General features: G+C 45.2%; 1 protein-coding gene across 2 annotated transcripts in view; it reads left to right on the top strand.

Moving 5' to 3' along the window:
• The first annotated feature begins 13,032 nt into the window (after nucleotides 1–13,032).
• Nucleotides 13,033–17,869, top strand: part of themis2 (thymocyte selection associated family member 2) — a 104,887-nt gene continuing 100,050 nt past the window's right edge. For both annotated transcript variants that reach the window (XM_041213740.1, XM_041213741.1), the window contains exon 1: nucleotides 13,033–13,231. In XM_041213740.1, coding sequence (XP_041069674.1) covers nucleotides 13,060–13,231 — 172 coding nt within the window. In that variant the 5' untranslated portion in view covers nucleotides 13,033–13,059. The remainder of the gene's footprint in view (nucleotides 13,232–17,869) is intronic.

Here is a 17,869-nt window from a genome sequence, read left to right on the forward strand (position 1 = left end):
CAGGGGTCAGCGGCACGAGGAAAGCTTGGCAAGTCAACCCGCTCAGGCCTCAGGCATGAAGCAGGTGTGGTGCCTCCCTCAAAAGGTCCCTTTCCTCATTGGGTGCCCCTCCACCTCAAGGTCTGACCCCAACCGATGCTCCTTCTCCCCATCCTCACCATCAAGGCAACTCACTCCCCTCGGGCCTCAACTCTCCTCCCTGCCATGAAACTTAACCCGCACTTACCTCATCCTGCGGCAGAATCGTCCCAGATTTGCACTAAGTGCGGTAGCGGGCGAGTAAAACGTTTTAGTGACCAGCCACGATGGCGGGTTTTCACACTGTTTCGTCCCAAACCCACCACATTATTTATGCATTCCCGGGAAACGCGATGTTTCCATGGCAGGCGGACACTGTCATGTCGCCGCTTCATCAGGCTAGGCACCACATTTAAAGTACAGCCACGCTTCTAGTCCAGGACCGCAGCAAAGAAGACATGGCCCCGAAAGGCAAGGAGACTGCAGCCCTCAAGCATCCTTTGGACGCCCACTGTCCTCTACCCTTGCTCTGGCCACAGGAGGGGCAGCTACATTACCATCTTGGTAGGCGATGGCAGTGGTGATCAGTGCCAATGCTGCACAGAAGAGGTTGGCCATTCAATGCAGATGGACAATGAATGATCTCACCCGTGCAGCCAGGGTATGGCAACCATAGCACTCTAAACTCTCACACTCAAGCACATTACTCATTCACTGGCATCTCACTCACTGCCACCCATTCTCACACACACCCTCACATGTCCATCTGGCCTCATCTCCTCTGGAGACTGCCTCCTCAGTCCTCACCATCTTGAAGTCACTTGCACAGATCAACATGTTCCCCACACATGCACCCTGGGATACCCTCCTTCCCCAGTACAGTCCTCGCCCTGCAGCCTCTTCCCTTGCCTGAGGCCACTTCTCCCCCTTTGCCAAGCAAGCTCTAGCCCTGCAGCCATTGAAAAGCCACCCACATATGGCTGATCTGGTAGATAGAAGCCTACCCGTGAGTCCCCCGAAAAATGATGTGGTACTGTCTGTGAAATCTGGTGCTGATGACTACGAGTGCCGACTGAAGCAAGGTGGGCAAACAAACCTGAAGTCCTGAGCAAAGTGCAGCTCGCCAGGTGCACGTGGCTTATGTGCTGTTAGTGAAACACGTTGGTGTGTTTTCCTGCCGACGTGGACGGACAATCCAGCCGGGGGGGGAGTGGTGGAGAATGATTCTGGTGGGCAGGCCTAATAATTATACGCTGATGTGTTACAATAAGGTTCCCGATGTCCGACAGTGGGGAACGTGGCCCACCATCGGCGAATTGGTTTCACTGTCATGAAAACGATCACGCCATATTGTCCACTCACACCATCGAACACGCCCGACGCCAGCCCTGGACTCTGGTTACTGCTTGTAGTCCCAGTCCTGGCCACTACTGCCATCGATGCTGCTGGCATTCCAGAGCTTGCAATAGGATGACAGAGATTGGTCTGCAGCTCTGAAGTGGGACTTACACCCTCACTGTGTTGGAAGACCTGCCTCCAGCCAATATGTTCCTTTGATCATTAACTGGCTGCAGGGCTGCTGTGATTGGTGAGGATGCTCTTCCCACCGACTCAGCAAGGGAGACAGGGAACCCCATTAGAAAAATCCTGCCCTAAGTGCACAGCGTTAAAACTGACAAACTTAACAGTATCAGAAGCAACTCCAATCCAGTGATTTCTACATTTCACTGTAATGTGTTAAGCTACGTGAGCAAATCCCTCGGAAGAGGCGGGTTGCAGTTTCAATATGTTAATTGCTCAAGTAGAGCAATATTGACATGCAATTTCTACTTTAAATTTGGGTCCATGGATTTCCAGGGCTTTCCTGTAACTCGCCAGCAAAAGCAAGACGAAAACACGGCAGCAATCAAGGGAGCTGAACAGAAGGAAATATGGTACACTGTACTCTCACCTTGTTTTTACTGATCAGTTCTGCAAGGCACAAAACTATAACCCAAAACTACCATTAAAATCCCTCTTCATGAGAGATTGACATATTGAAATCACCAGCCTCTTCCGAGAGGATTGCTCTCACACACAGCCTAATGCCTTCACAGGTAAACGCAGGAGTTAGTATGTTGGAGTTAGCACTGTCAGGGCTGGATTGCCGGCCCCTACCAGGGCTGGGGTTGGAAGCAGGCAGTGCCAAAAATTAGCCCCACTGGCTGGCGTGCTGGTTCCCTGTCTCTGGGCACTGATTAAAATGCACACAAACAAAAGGCTCCCTTTCTCAATCCGTGCATAGTGTCATCCAGTTTGCGTTCATGTTCTGGATGCAAGCACAACTAGTCATCTTTGTGGCATGAGGGGTTGCTCTAAGCCCTGATTTGCTGGCATCACACTGCAGGGTGGCCTCATTGTTAACCTTGTAGTTCCTCAGCACTGGCATTGTTGTCACTAGTTGTTTGATGAGAGTGAAAGCTGCCCCAATCCCATTGACCATCTTGTTCTGTGCCCCAATCCCATTGACCATCTTGTTCTGTGCCCCAATCCCATTGACCACCCTTTGCAGTGAGCTTATGCAGAGATTCACAAATTGAGCAAGAACTTTGCTAGATAGCTCCCAACCCAACAAATTGTTGCATCACCTTCACCTCTGTTGGTTGTTGCATTTCTTCTACTGCTCTCGCCTTATCAGAATTAGGGTGACCTCCTTTCGCTATCAGTACATGATCTATGTGCTTGACTTCAGGCATCTTCAGTTGCTGTTTCTTCTTTTTCAGCTTCAGGTTATCTGGTGAGCTCTCTGGCAGTCTCACTAGATTCTGATCGTGGTCTGCGATGGCTTCTTTCATCATATCTCCACATCCATAGACTAGCAGATCATCCACGGTCGCTTCCACTCCTGGAAGATCATTAACTATCTCATGCTGTTGGTGTTGACACTCTTCCAGAACAATGGAGCCAAATGGCATGCACAAGCATCTGCACCTCCTAAATGGCATCCAGAACGTGGTCAGGAAATTGCTGCTTTCATTCAACTGCACTGGCCAGTATCCATCCATCACATCTAGAGTAGTAAAGACTTTGCCCCAGCAAGTTGCAGCAAAATTTCTTCAATGGTTGGTATAGGGTAATGATATCTCTTCGAAGCTTTATTGGTGTCCTTTGGATTTTTGCACATTCTCAGCTTTCTTGGTTGTTTCAGTGCTACCATGCTGCTAATCCAGTCTGTACGAGTCGTCACTTTCTTGATTACTCCCATCTTTCCAAGCTCCTCTATCTTGTCTTTCAGGCTGGACTTAAGAGCTGTAGATGATGAGTTGGTCACACACTCTTATCTACCTCAAGATGATGTTCACCAGGAAGACATCCAAAACCTGTGAAAACATCTTTGTTATTTTTTAGGATTTGTTCAGCAGTCCATTGCTTTGTGTCATTCAAAACACTGCAAACCTCTTCTGATACATGGAGGGTTACTAGTCCAAACTTTTGGCTTGTTTCAGCTGCAACGAGTGGATTTTGCTTAGCGTTTACTATTTGTAACTGCAAATCTTCTTTCTTCCATTGCATTGGGCACTCAGTTTGTTTTCTCGTCCTGGCGTGAGAATTGTTCCATCATATAGCCTCAACTTTACCTTCAATGGCTTCATTTTAGGGTCACCATCTTGAGCAACTTCACACAGATCTGCAAAGCTCATGCTGATGCACATAGCACCAGTGTCCATCTGACACTTCACATTAACTTGATGCTCTCCAGTTGCAGTCATCATTCCAACAGTCACAATATATATTTTCCCTTGAGACTTGACGTTGTCAGCAGAGTTTTAACAGAGTTGCTATTCTTATTTGTTCAGGTTTCTTATTTAACTCTGTGGTAATTTCATAGTTTTTCCATTGATAACGAAAGAATTTCCAATTTATTTTTAAATCTGCTTTCATCTCCACAGGAGCTGGTACTGGAATATTCATGCTGACTAACCCAGTGACCAATGTCCTGTGCAAAGTTGCAGACTGAAGTTTGAAGTATTCCATGCTGTCTCAGAGCTGCTGGCTCTCCTACAGCTATCAAAATCCACTCAATTTCAGCTGCACACTCCTGACACCATGTTCCATGCGGAGAATAAAATGCCATTTGCTCTCAAGCCTTTGTACAACAAGGATGACATCAGAGGTCACAAGACTATGACAAGCCAGATTGCACAAAGGGACATCTCCAACCACCACACCCCCACAACCCCCACTCCCACAAAATCTAGTTGGCTACCCTCTGTGAAAATCTCAGTGTGGTTGTTTCCACCCCAACACCCTTCCTCCCAGGAGTGGGTTCAGCACCCAGGAACAGTCCTGACATCTGTTTCCTGCCGCTGGAGGGAAAATCCAGCTCTCAATTTTAGCGCTTTTGTCCCCCCGCGCACGCCTGCACCCAAACTCACTAGCTCCTGGAAGTAAAAATTCTCCCCATTACCTCTGTTCTTCTCATCCACAGTTGTGCCTGACCTGCCTAACCAATATTCATGGAAATAAGTATTTCCATCTTATTCTGTTTAGAGTCGTAGAGGTCTACAGCACAGAAAAAGGCCCTTCAGCCCATTGAGTCTGCATTGGTCAAACAAGTATATAACTGTTCTAATCCCATTTTCCAGCATTAGGTCCATAGCCTTGCATACCATGGCTATGCCAAGTGCACATCCAAATACTTCGTAAATATTATGCGGGTTTCTGCCTCTACCACCCTTTCAGGCAGTGAGTTCCAGATTCCCACCACCCTCTGGGTGAAAAAATTCTTCCTCACATCCCCTCTAAACCTCCTGCCCCTTACCTTAAATCTATGCCCCCTGGTTATTGATCCATCCACCAAGAGGAAAAGTCCCTTCCTGTCTACCCTATCTATGCCCCTCATAATTTTATACACCTCAGTCATCTCCCCCCTCAATCTCCTCTGCTCCAGGGAAAATAACCCCAGTCTATCCAATCTCTCCTCATAACTAAAACTGTCCAGCCCAGGCAACATCCTGGTAAATCTCCCCTGCACTCTCTCTAGTGCAATCACATCATTCCTGTAATGTGGATTCCTGAACTGCACGCAATACTCTAGCTGTGGCCTAACCAGTGTTTTATACAGTTCCAGCATAACCTCCCTGCTCTTATATTCTATGCCTCGGCTAATAAAGGCAAGTATCCCATATGCCTTTTTAACCACCTTATCTACTTGTCCCGCTACCTTAAGAGACCAGTGGACCTGCACACCAAGGTCCCTCTGATCCTTAGCACTTCCCAGGGTCCTACCATTCATCATGTATTCCTGTGCCTTGTTTGTCCTGTCCAAGTGCATCACCTCACATTTACGTGGATTAAATTCAATTTGCCACTGATCAGCCCATCTGACCAGCCTGTCTACATCCTCCTGTAATCTAAGGCTTTCCTCCTTACTATTTACCACCCCACCAATTTTCGTGTCATCCGTGAACTTACAAATCAACCCTCCTACATTCAAGTCCAAATCGTTTATATATACCATAAACAGCAAGGGACCCAACACCGATCCCTGTGGAACCCACTGGACACATGCATCAAGTCACAAAAACACCCCTCAACCATCACCCTCTGCTTCCTGCTGCTCAGCCAATTCTGGATCCACTTTGCCAAATTGCCTTACCTTCGTTATCAGTCTCCCAATCAGGACCTAAGCAAAAGCCTTGCTGAAGTCCATTTGGCATTGTCAAATGCATTGCCCTCATCTACATACCTGGGCATCTCTTTGAAAAATTCAATCAAATTGATCAGACATGACCTCCCCTTAACAAAACCACGCTGATTGTCCTTGATTAATCCTGCCTCTCCGAGTGTAGATTCATTCTGTCCCTCAGAATTGCTTCTAATAGTTTCCCCACCACTGAGGTTAGACTGACTGGCCTGTAGTTCCCTGGTTTATCCCTTCCTCCTTTCTTGAATAATGGTACTACATTGGCTGTCCTCCAGTCCTCTGGCACCTCTCCTGTGGCCAGAGAGTATTGAAAATTATTGCCAGCATCCCTGCTTTCTCCTCCCTTGCCTCACTCAATAGCCTGGGATACATTCCATCTGGGCCTGGAGGTCTATCTACTTATAAGCCTGCCAGGCCACTTAGAACCTCCTCCTTTTCTATACTAATTTCTTTAATTATATCACAGTCCTTCTGCCTGATTTCCATACCCATGTCGTCCCTCTCACTTGTGAACACCGACACAAAGTATTCATTTAGAACCCTGCCTATGTCTTCTGGCTCCACACACAAATTATCACTATGGTCCTTAATGGGCCCTATTCTTTCCCTAGTTATCCTCTTACTCTTAATGTACTTGTAAAATAACTTTGGATTTTCCTTTATTTTACCTGCCAACATTTTTTCATGCCCCCTTTTTGCTCTCCTATTTTCCTTTTTAAGTTCCCCCCTACACATTCTATACTCCTCTCGGGCTTCCGCTGTTTTGAGCTCTCAGTATTTGCCAAAAGACTCCCTTTTTCTCTATATCCAATCCTGTATATCCCTCGACATCCAGGGTTCCCTAGATTTGTTGGTCCCACCCTTTGTCTTTACTGGAATATGTTGGCCCTGTACTCTTCCTATTTCCATCTTGAATGAGTCCCACTGCTCTGACACAGATTTACCAAAAATTAGCTGCTCCCAGTCCACTCTGGCCAAATCATATCTGGTCTTATTAAAATCGGCCTTTCCCCAAGTTAGAACTCTGAGTTCTGGCCCATCCTTGTCCTTTTTCCATAACAACCTTGAATCTAACAGAGTTATGATCACTATCTGCAAAATGCTCCCCCACTGATACCTCTACAATTTACCCGGCTTCATTCCCTAAAATTAAGCCCAGGACCTCCCCCTCTCTTGTGTATTCCAGAGGCCAGGAGTGTTAGAAATGCTATAGAGACAAGTTTGGAGTCAATGGCCTGGGAATTGGTTGATGCCACGGTCATAAAATGGATGCCAAAATATCCAATATGTCAAGACAATGTGTGCAAACATTTTGTGCCAGATGTACGTTCATACACCATATGCACATAAAGGAAGATAAAGAGGTGCCTTTATTTTGCCCAAAACAGACATTAGGCCCCAAATTTGGACTGCCCTGAATGTAGTTGGAGTTACATTGTTCACGTGGCCTAACCAACATAAAGGACCCATTATCAGATATATTAACAGGTCCCCTCCTGTCTTATTGCTTTTTCTCCTCCTAATCACTTTGTCTCTCTCTCTCTCTCAATCACCCCACCTACTCTGATCACCTACTCCTCTTCTAAATGACCCCTCCCCATCATTTACCACCCCACCTCTTGCCCTTCTCGATCACTTTCCCTCTTCTGACTGGCCCCCAGATCCCTATCACTCCCAGGTCCTTCCAAACATTGTCCTGAGGGCTGCTACAAGAATAGGAATGAAGTAATAAATGGCCGTTCCTCAAGGATTGCAGCAATCCTTTTCCTACAATCTTGCAAAAAAAGCAGAAGTTTCCAGTAAAACAAGAAATGTGCCATTTCAATTGCATTTTTCAGAACTTTAAAGAAGTTTTATCATAACCTTAGGAAAACAACATGCATGATCTCAGGATGGTGGTTTGTGGTGCGGCTGAGAACTAGGATAGAATTGCCTTGGTGCTACAGAACTTTCACTTAGCAAAGGGAAATGACTCAGAAACCACGATTAGAGGCACAGAAGTTCCCGTCAGCACACAACTCACTGACATACAGTTCACTTTGGAGCAATGTGAGGATTCACTCACCTCAATGATGGAAAAAGAAAGGGAAACACAGAAAGGGAACAGGAGCCAATCCAGAGAGTGCACGGTGTGCTGTGTAAATTGGGACCTCTTGGATTTAGTTTGAATAAAGCCCAAATGGAAGAGTTGAAAAGCTCCTTTTTCTGCATGAGGATTCTCAATAAAAACACAGCGGGCAAGATCAATCCATTTCCTGGGTATCTCTCATGACAAATCCATTCATAACCGGCAATGAATTTGCATTAAATTTGTTTTACTTGGACAAGCTTGACTGGTATGGGAAATCAAAACATATGACAATTCGCATCTTAAAACAAGTTGCCTTTCCTGACATCAATGACAGCAAAAGGCTTTCATATAGCACATTTAAAATAGTGATGCATCCCAAGGCACTTCACAGGAGCTTCATTGAACAAAATTTGACTCCGAGCCACATAAGGAGTTATTTGGACAGATGGCCAAGGTCTTGGAGCTATATTGTAAGGAGAAGAGAGAAATAGAGAAGCACAGAGGCTTTGGGAGGGAATTCCAGAAGTAAGGGCCTAGGCAGCTGAAGGTTGCCAATATTGCAGCGATTAAAAATCAGGAATGTACAAGGGGCCAGAATTGGAAAAGCACAGATATCCCAGAGGATTGTAGGGCTGGAAAGAGATCACAAAGATAGGGTTGGGCAAGGCCATGGATGAATTCAAAAACAAAGATGAGAATTTTAAAACAGGATTTGCCAGACCAGGAGCCAATATTGGTCAGCGAGCACTGGGGTGATGGGTGAACAATACCTCTTGCAACTTAAGTTGAGGGCAAAAGAGTTTTGGATGAGCTCAAGAGTGTGAAGGGTGAAGATAGAAGATCAACCAGGACAACCACAGTTGAATAGTCAAGTCTAAAAGTAGCAAAGGCATGAACGAGGGTTTCAGCAGCGGATGAGCTGTGGCAGAGGCTGAGTCAGGCAAAATTACAGAGATGGGAATAGGCAGTCTTGGTAAATCCACAGATATATGGTTGGAAGCTCATCTCGAGGTCTAATTCAACATGGTTGCAAACAGTTTAGTTCAGCCTCAGAGAGTTGCCAGGGAAAAGGATGGAGTCAGTGCCTAAGGAACGGATTTGGTGACAAGGGCTGAAGACAATGGCTTTGGTCTTTCCAGCACTGAAGTGGAAGAAATTTCTGCTCATCCAGTACTGGATGTCGGACAATCAGTCTGACAACACAGACCACATGTTGGATGGCAAGCGAGGTGGTGCTGAGGTAGAACTGGGTGTTGTCTACAGGTGGACGCTAACATTGTGTTTTCAGGATTTCAAAATGACCCAAAGCAGTCAACAGCAAACAAACCACTTTTGAAGTCTAACCACTGTTGTAGTGTGGCAAAATGGGAACAAATTTGCACACAAGAAGCTCCCATAAACATTGTGATAATAAGCAAATAATCCATTGTCTAGAGATTTTTTTGATGCAAAACATTGTCCCAATTGTTCTGCTCTTCTTCAAAATAGGTCTTTTTTGTCCACCTGAGGAAGGACTACATTAACTCAACTGTAAGTGCTGCATTTCCTCAGACTGGGGAGTTTCAGCCTGGATTATGTGCTCAAGTCTCTAGAAAGGCAGAAATTCTCTTTCCTTTAATATGTAGATGTGATCACCTACCTTTAATGTCCTCATACCTTTCAGTCTGGTCTGTCGTATTTCGATGACATGCCAGACTCTGGTTTCCAGCATCAGGTCTAATTAAGGCCAGGGTCTAAGCTTTCAATAAGAGAGAGCCGACTGCCACAAAGGACCTGACAGAACCAGATATTTTGATACGGGGACCAAATTTTCATGACCCTATGTGGGAACTGAATATCAGGAATCGGGCCCAATTCCAGGTCCCACCTGCTCACTGCCTGAGCACAGCCACCGGTTTAATTTTAAGGGAAGTAGTTCTGTGTTTGCCTGCCAATCAGGAAGAAAAGTTAGCCCAGGGAGGCAGGATGGCCAATCAGAATGTCCTGAGTGAAGGGCGGATGGGTGGCAGTCCTGCTATGAAGGCTGATGTGTGATGCAGAGCTGCATAGAGCAGGAGAGGGAAGCACCAGATTGGGGTGGGATGCTGATGATGGGACTGGCAGGCTGTCCTTCAGACAGCAATATCTGGTGGCAAAGTGCTTGGATTTAGAAAAAAACAAAAGAACTGCGGATGCTGGAAATCCAAAACAAAAACAGAATTACCTGGAAAAACTCAGCAGGTCTGGCAGCATCGGCGGAGAAGAAAAGAGTTGACGTTTCGAGTCCTCATGACCCTTCGACAGAACTTGAGTTCGAGTCCAGGAAAGAGCTGAAATATAAGCTGGTTTAAGGTGTGTGTGTGGGGGGCGGAGAGATAGAGAGACAGAGAGGTGGAGGGGGTTGGTGTGGTTGTAGCGACAAACAAGCAGTGATAGAAGCAGATCATCAAAAGATGTCAACAACTTTAGGTCGTGAGTCCCCTCCCCCATCCCCACCCCCTTTCTGTTTCCCCCTTCTTTTTTTTCCCAATAAATTATAAAGATTTTCCTTTTCCCACCTATTTCCATTATATAAAATAAAAAAAAAACCCACTAGAGCTATACCTTGAGTGCCCTACCATCCATTCTTAATTAGCACATTCGTTTAGATAATATCACCAACTTTAACTTTAACACCTATGTGTTCTATTGTACTATTGTTGTTGACATCTTTTGATGATCTGCTTCTATCACTGCTTGTTTGTCGCTACAACCACACCAACCCCCACCACCTCTCTGTCTCTCTATCTCTCCGCCCCCCACACACACACCTTAAACCAGCTTATATTTCAGCTCTTTCCTGGACTCGAACTCAAGTTCTGTCGAAGGGTCATGAGGACTCGAAACGTCAACTCTTTTCTTCTCCGCCGATGCTGCCAGACCTGCTGAGTTTTTCCAGGTAATTCTGTTTTTGTTTTGCTTGGATTTAGAAGCCTTTCCAACGGGATGGCCTGAGGTTTACCCATTCAAACTGAACACTGCAAATGTATCTCATGGCGTTCCGACCTCCCACGGCAGGCAAGGTGCAGGCAGAGCGGGGTTCCTGTGTGCTACCGGCAAAATTCCAATCCCTCCTTAAAAGGCTGTTAGTTGGCTCAACTATTACCTTCATTGGCTCCCTGTCACTGCCGGGTGGGTAGCCGTCAACTGCCTGACGAAAATTCACAAGGAGGCAGGAATACAGCAAAAAGCTATCTAGAAATTTCTTGATCTCTCCACCACTCCCACACTGCACCCCCACTCCCACCCCTGCTTCCAAAGCTGCCTCCGGAGGGCTGGGAAAATCCCCCCCCCCACCCCGTGCAATCACTACATTAGCAGCAGGGTAGGAAAGTTTATCTTCAGAAATGCAGGTCAGCTATTGAACTCCAAACCCCCCCAAAAAAAAAATTTGATACCGTGTCTAATGTGGTTTTTTTTAATATTCATTCATGGGACTTGGGCATCACTGACTAGGCCAGCATTTATTGCCTTGAGGAGGGCAATTAGGGATAGCTAGTTGTAGGATCATAGAATTGTTACAGCACAGAAGGAAGCTATTCGGCCCATCGTGTCTGTGCCAGCTTTCTGCATGAGTAATGGCACACCCCTGCCTTTTCCCCTTGGCCCTGCAAATATTACCTCTTCAGAAAATGATCCGATTCTCTTTCGAAAGCTCGCAGCTCTGGCAATAACTCAGGGAGTAAAGACACCTCTTCTGTTCTGCCGTACCGTACAGACCACACACACAGTCCCTGTTTGCGACCTCAGTTGCTGGTCATAGTTAGGTTGACAGGGAGGGTGCTGGAATTAGTCTCCGGAAAGTAATAGATCAGACAGGGTGCATGCACTCCCCCCATTGCCAAACTTAGTGGCCATTCAGTCTTTGTTTGTGCTTACGGAAAACTGAAAATGCATCATTTGCAGATGAGAAACAGAATTAAAGTTTCAGGTGGATAGTCTTTCATCAGAATTGGAAAATGTTACATAAGTAATAGTCTTTAAACATGTGGGGGTGACCCGGGGCAGAATCTTCAGTTCTCTCTGGTGGTGAGCTTGGAGGTGGGAAGGGCATTTAATTGTGCGGTTTGGTGGTGTGCCAAACCCTGTCACCTTCCCGCCTGTGCCAGAATTAAGTTCTGGGCGGGCAGGCCCATGGTCAACCTCCTCACGCCCCCCCCTGCCAACTGAGGCCTTTAAGAGGCCAATTAATGACCACTTAAAGGCCTCATCCCTGGTATTAACTCAGCTGCATGCAGGCAAGAAGCCATGCGGCGTGTGTGACAGCTAAACCCGTGCGGCTGGCTTGTCACCTCCGGGGGGAGTTGGGGGGGTGGGGGGGGGTGTCCCTCGATCAAAGGTACTCAGTGCCTGATCAAGGGACTCAACATTGGAAACTGGGGAGCCTGCTGAGAACCAACTCCCTGCTCATGCTGCCAACCTCCACCCCCCCCGCCCCCTGCACTATCTTGGGACTCTGGTGCCTGTCCTTCCGGCAGCAACCATGGCCTCTCCAGTAGTACTGCTGATCCCAAGAGCTGCCAGCCTCTGATTGGCCAGCAGCTCCCAGCAGGCAAGGCTTCTGCCCCGGGATCTTGATTGCCTGATTGGCTTGCGGTTTGGCAAAAAGAGGCAGTGCGGACCTCTTGCTGGCTCTCCAGCCAGCAGGCATAAACCGTTGAATCTTCAACAAGATTCTACACGTTAACTCTGTTTCTCTCTCACCACAGATGGTGCCCAACTTGATGAACGTTTCCAGCATTTTATGTTTTTATTTCAGATTTCTAGCAGCTATAATGTTTTCATTTTTGGAAGTGGGTTAAGGATAAGATTGGGAGTCAATGGGATTCCCCATTGCCAAATAGTGAGTTATTGGCTATATTCACAATTGAGTTACTCATGTAGAAGAATCACACTGGTGAAGTATTGAGGTAGCAGGGTTTGGGGAGGTGGTGTCATGGGGACATCTACATCTGTGCTTCTGTACATCAGCCTTTAAAAAGGGAAAGGAAAAATGCTTAGGTGTGGGGGTGATGGTGGGGGCAGGAGCCACTCGTCTGCAATTATAATACAGCAAAGCACTAGCTTTGCAAATCAGTTTAGTATTTTGAAACCAATCTGCTGTTGGTTCTCTTTTGAGTACTTTTTTTGGCTATTGGCATGTCGCCAGATTCACTGTCATCTCTTGCAGTAGCTTATGATGATCAGCATTCAAACCAGAAGTGCTTTTTTTCTCTCTCTGAAACTATAATCATATCAACTGAGTTCCCAGTACATTGTCTTACTAATGTCTGAGGTGCATGGTGAGAAGCTGGTAATGCAAGTGACTAGGCTATGTACAATGGCAGACTTCTACTGTCCAGATTCACAGGTCACCTCATTACAAGATTATATTTGTTCTTTGGACCTTTCTACTCTTCCCAGGATTCTGGAGATCCATTCCGGAGTTTATTTCCAAGGTATGCAAAACCAGGGGCTGCCTCCGATTTACACCTTTTAAGATCCATTACAATTGTGTTCTGTTTGACAATTTATTTGTCTATTAGGCCTCATTTTCATTTGCTGTGTTCTGTTCTTTTTTCTATATTACTCCACTCAGATGCAAAGTGTTTAAGGGCAAAGCACTGCTCTGTTTTTCAAAAAAAGTCTGTATATCAAGATTAACACTTGATACTTGGTAAGATTTTCCTCTGTAATCTTCCACTAGGGAATTTTCACAGGAGGTGCACAATGCGTGCAGTTGATGGTCACGTTAATTAAGAATGTTCAACAGATTCTCCTTAAATGAATCCTTAGAGGGCTCGAAGATTAAGGTTTGTGGAAGATTGTTCCAGTCCTTAATTGTTCTTGAAAAAAAGGAGTTAGCAAAGGAATCACATTGGGGTGTATACAGTTGGAGCTGTTGGTTATGAATTCTTCAAGCACAGTCAATTTTGGGTTTGATATACTGCTTAGAAATATTTAATTGTCCATTCAAAATTTTATAGAAACATGTCAAACTGTGGGCCTTTCTTCTGTCCTGGACATTGTGTCAGCGTGACCAACTGGGAGACACTAGCATCTTGCAAGTAATTGTTTGTAACAAAACGAGCGCCTTGCATTGAACTTTCTCAAGGATAATAAAGTTTTTAGCAGTTAAGCCATACTCTTAGGTGCGGTCTAACTAGTGTCCAGTACAGCATTTCCTTTCATGTAGCTAAAGAGTGATGGAAATTCTGTTGGAGGCTTTGTACATTACACTTTAAATTATTTTGGATGTGGGTTCCTAAGTAACAGCATAACATTAAGGTGGAAAGAAGAGGCAGCATATTTCCAAATAAAAAACAGAAAAAGCTGGTAATACGAGGCAGGGTCAGGGTGAGGGTCAAAGACAAGCCTCTGAAAGAGGAAAAATAGATCAAGGCTTTGAGAGGGACCCTTCTCACGAACTCAGCTTCTTATAATAATTTTTCTGTTTTTTGCCTCTTGTCGCTGAAGGTAAGCATGTAGGTGCAGCAGGCAGTAAAGAAGGCAAATGGTATGCTGGCCTTCATAGCGAGAGGATTCGAGTACAGGAGCAGGGATGTCTTGATGCAATTATACAGGGCCTTGGTGACACCACACCTGGAATATTGTGTGCAGTTTTGGTCTCCTTATCTGAGGAAGGATGTTCTTGCTATAGAGGGAGTGAAGCGAAGGTTTACCAGACTGATTCTTGAGATGGCAGGACTGACATATGAGGAGAGATCGAGTCGGTTAGGATTATATTCACTGGAGTTCAGAAGAATGTGGGGCGATCTCATAGCAACCTATAAAATTCTAACAGGACTAGACAGGGCAGAAGCAAGAAGGATGTACCCAATAGTGGGGGAGTCCAGAACCAGGGGTCACAGTCTGAGGATACGGGGTAGACCATATAGGACTGAGATGAGGAGAAATTTCTTCACACAGAGAGTGGTGAGCCAATGGAATTCGCTATCACAGAAAGTAGTTGAGGCCAAAACATTGTATGTTTTCAAGAAGAAGTTAGATATAGCTCTTGGGCGAAAGCGGGTGCAGGCTATTGAGTTGGATGATCAGCCATGATCATAATGAATGGCGGAGCAGGCTCGAAGGGCCAAATGGCCTACTCCTGCTCCTATTTTCTATGTTTCTATGTAATTGATTGGTTGTTGTTGTGCTATGGTGCCATCAACAACACCAGGACCTCATCTGATAGTCATTTTTAATACCTTGGACAATAGAAAGCATTACTGCCGAACTTGAGCTCAAATGATAGCCTTGTTCTACCTGACAGCTCCTCACATGTATTTTCCAGGAAATGATCATGTTACAGCTACACAAAGCACTGATTAGTCTACAGCAGCAGTACTGTGAGCCGTTCTGGGCACCACACCCTAGAAAGGGCATATTGACCTTGGACAGAGTGTAGTATAGACTTACCAGGATGATAGCTGGACTCCCACGGGATAAAATGTGAGGAGAGATTACAAAAACTAGAACTGTGTTCCCTGGAGTTTAGAAGCTTAAGGGGTGATTTGATCAAAGTTTTCAAGGTATTAAGGGGAACAGTTAGGGTAGATAGAGAGAAACTATTTAGTTGGGGGGTCTAGGAGGCATTGACTAAATGTTAGAGCCAGACCTTTCAGGAATGAAATAAGGAAACCATGTTTTATGCAAAGGGTGTTAGAAGTTTGGAACTCTGTTTTGTGAACAAAAATTGATGCTAAATCAATTGTAAGTTATAAAACCAAGATTGAGAAAATTTTGTTAGTCGAAGGTATTAAGGGATATGGTGCAAAGTTGGGTACATGGGGTTAGGTCACAAGCCAACCATGATCTCACTGAGTGTCACAATATACTCGAGGAGCTGAATGACCTCCTCCTGTTCCATTAAAGTCAGATTTCCCCCATCCACCACCCTCCCTGTGCAAATCGAAACAGGAAACATCCCATCAGTAAGGCTCACTACTCCTGGGGCCATTTCCTCAATAATCTGCTGAAGGATTAATAATAGAAAAATACTAAAAGACTATTTTTCTTTAGCTGGAGGACATTAATTGTTATTAGAAGCAGTCGACTGGGCAGCAATCACTGATGACTGAAATATACAGAGAATTGATGCATGTTTTGTCATAGAATGATCTGCACCTTTACTTTGACGTATAATCAGTCACACCAAGTTCCATGTACCCATCATCTCTGTGCTCACTGACCAACGGTGGCTCCTGCTCCAGCAATATTTCAATTTTAAAATGTTCATCTTTGCTTTTAAATCCCTCCATAGCCTCACCCCTCCATTCCCACCTCTGTAACTTCCTTCAGCACTCCATCCCTATAAGATCTCAGTGCTTCTCCAATTCTGGCCTCTTGTGCATCTCCAATTTTCATCGCTCCACCATCAGCTGCCTAGACCCCAGGCTGTGGAACTCCCTTCCTCAACTTCACTGCCTCTCTACCTCTCTCTCTCTTTTAAAGGCTCCTTAAAATCTACCTCTCTGGGCAAGTGTCTCCTTATGTGAGTTGATATCAAATTTAGTTTGATAAAGCTCCTGTAAAGGGTCTTGGGGCATTTTACAATGTTAAAGGAACTATCCAAATAGAAGATGTTGTTGTATTGAGGAAGGTACCCTGAGTCAGCTTGGACAGGTTCCTCTGCAGGTATGCAGTGCAATCTACTCAACTTTACATTATTCATTCCACATAGCCAATCCAGTTGGCCTGGTGCAGACCTAGAGAAAGCTCATTTACTGTCTTTCCAGTCAAGCAAAGCAGCTTTCCACCATTGTTATCTGTTTAACTGAATGTTCCCGTTGTAAGGGATACAGAATAAGTGCGGCTGCATTGCTGGAAAAGGAGAGATTGTGCTCAAAGACTGAATACCTAAAAGCTACTGCAAATGGCAAGGTTATCTGGGGGGACAGGTTTATTCAGCAGCCTTCTTTCTCACATTGCTTGCTGTGAGATATAAAAACTATAGATAGCTGTGCTATAATTAATGTCGAGCCTCAAGAGATAATCAGAACCCCACCAAGTTTAGAATATCGAAAAATGATTATTGTATAAGGTTAATCACAGAATCTTGCAGAACCGTAGGAAGCCACCATGTCTGTGCCAGCGCTTGGAAAGAGCGATCCATTTAGTCCCAGGCCCCGACTTGTTCCCCATAGTCCTGCAGACTTTTCCTTTGAGTAATCTCCTTTAGAAATTACTCAAATCAACAACGACTGCATTACAAAACAAGAAATTGTTCCATTTCAAGATTTTCGCTCAATGAACTCAGAGTTAAATTTTGTTTTGCTGCAAAAAAGTACTCCTATCAGGTTTACACCAGCTCTGCTCTGCACAGTGGGTGGTTCACACAAAGAGGCTTATTAATGCAGAAACAGGCTTCCAATCCCAAATCTGCATTCAGAGCTAAAAACTGAAAAGGCGGTTGATATGTGAATGAAATCAAGAGAATAATATTCCAGGTTTGAGGAAGAGTCCCCCAGACTCACAGATCCCTGTTTCAATTTTAGAATTGGAACTATTAAAATGTCACAGTGCACAGTAGATAAAGAGAAACTATGGTTTGGGTCACAAAGTAATGCAACATTTGAACAGACAATGAGACCTTGATGAATAATATACATGCAAACAACAAGTCGATGGCAAAGACCCTTCAGTGTAGCAATTTAGTTTACATATTTCTGTGCATTCTTACAATGTAGACGTTGAAACTGATTTAATGCATCAGAGATTTCATTGAGCTCATTCTTTCAAAACTTAAGGCTCGTCCTTTCCAGAGTACATGCTACATTAACCAGAGTGCAATTTGTCAGAACAAGAGTTGACCTGACCTGAAATATTAACTCTGGGTGGAATTGTCCCAGATTTGCACTAAGTGTGGTAACGGGTGGGTAAAGGGACGTTTTACCCACCGGCCATGATGGCTGGTTTTCACGCCATTTCGTCCAAATCTGCCCCATTATACATACCCAGGAAACACGCCGTTTTCATGGTGGGTGGCTCTCATTCGCCTGCCACGCCGTCACCTCACCACTTCACCATGCCAGGTACCACATTTAAAGTACAGCCACGCTCAGTGCTCCTGCAGCCTCTTCCCTTGCCTGAGG

Source organism: Carcharodon carcharias, chromosome 19, assembly GCF_017639515.1.
Source record: "Carcharodon carcharias isolate sCarCar2 chromosome 19, sCarCar2.pri, whole genome shotgun sequence".
NCBI classification, from domain to species: domain Eukaryota; kingdom Metazoa; phylum Chordata; class Chondrichthyes; order Lamniformes; family Lamnidae; genus Carcharodon; species Carcharodon carcharias.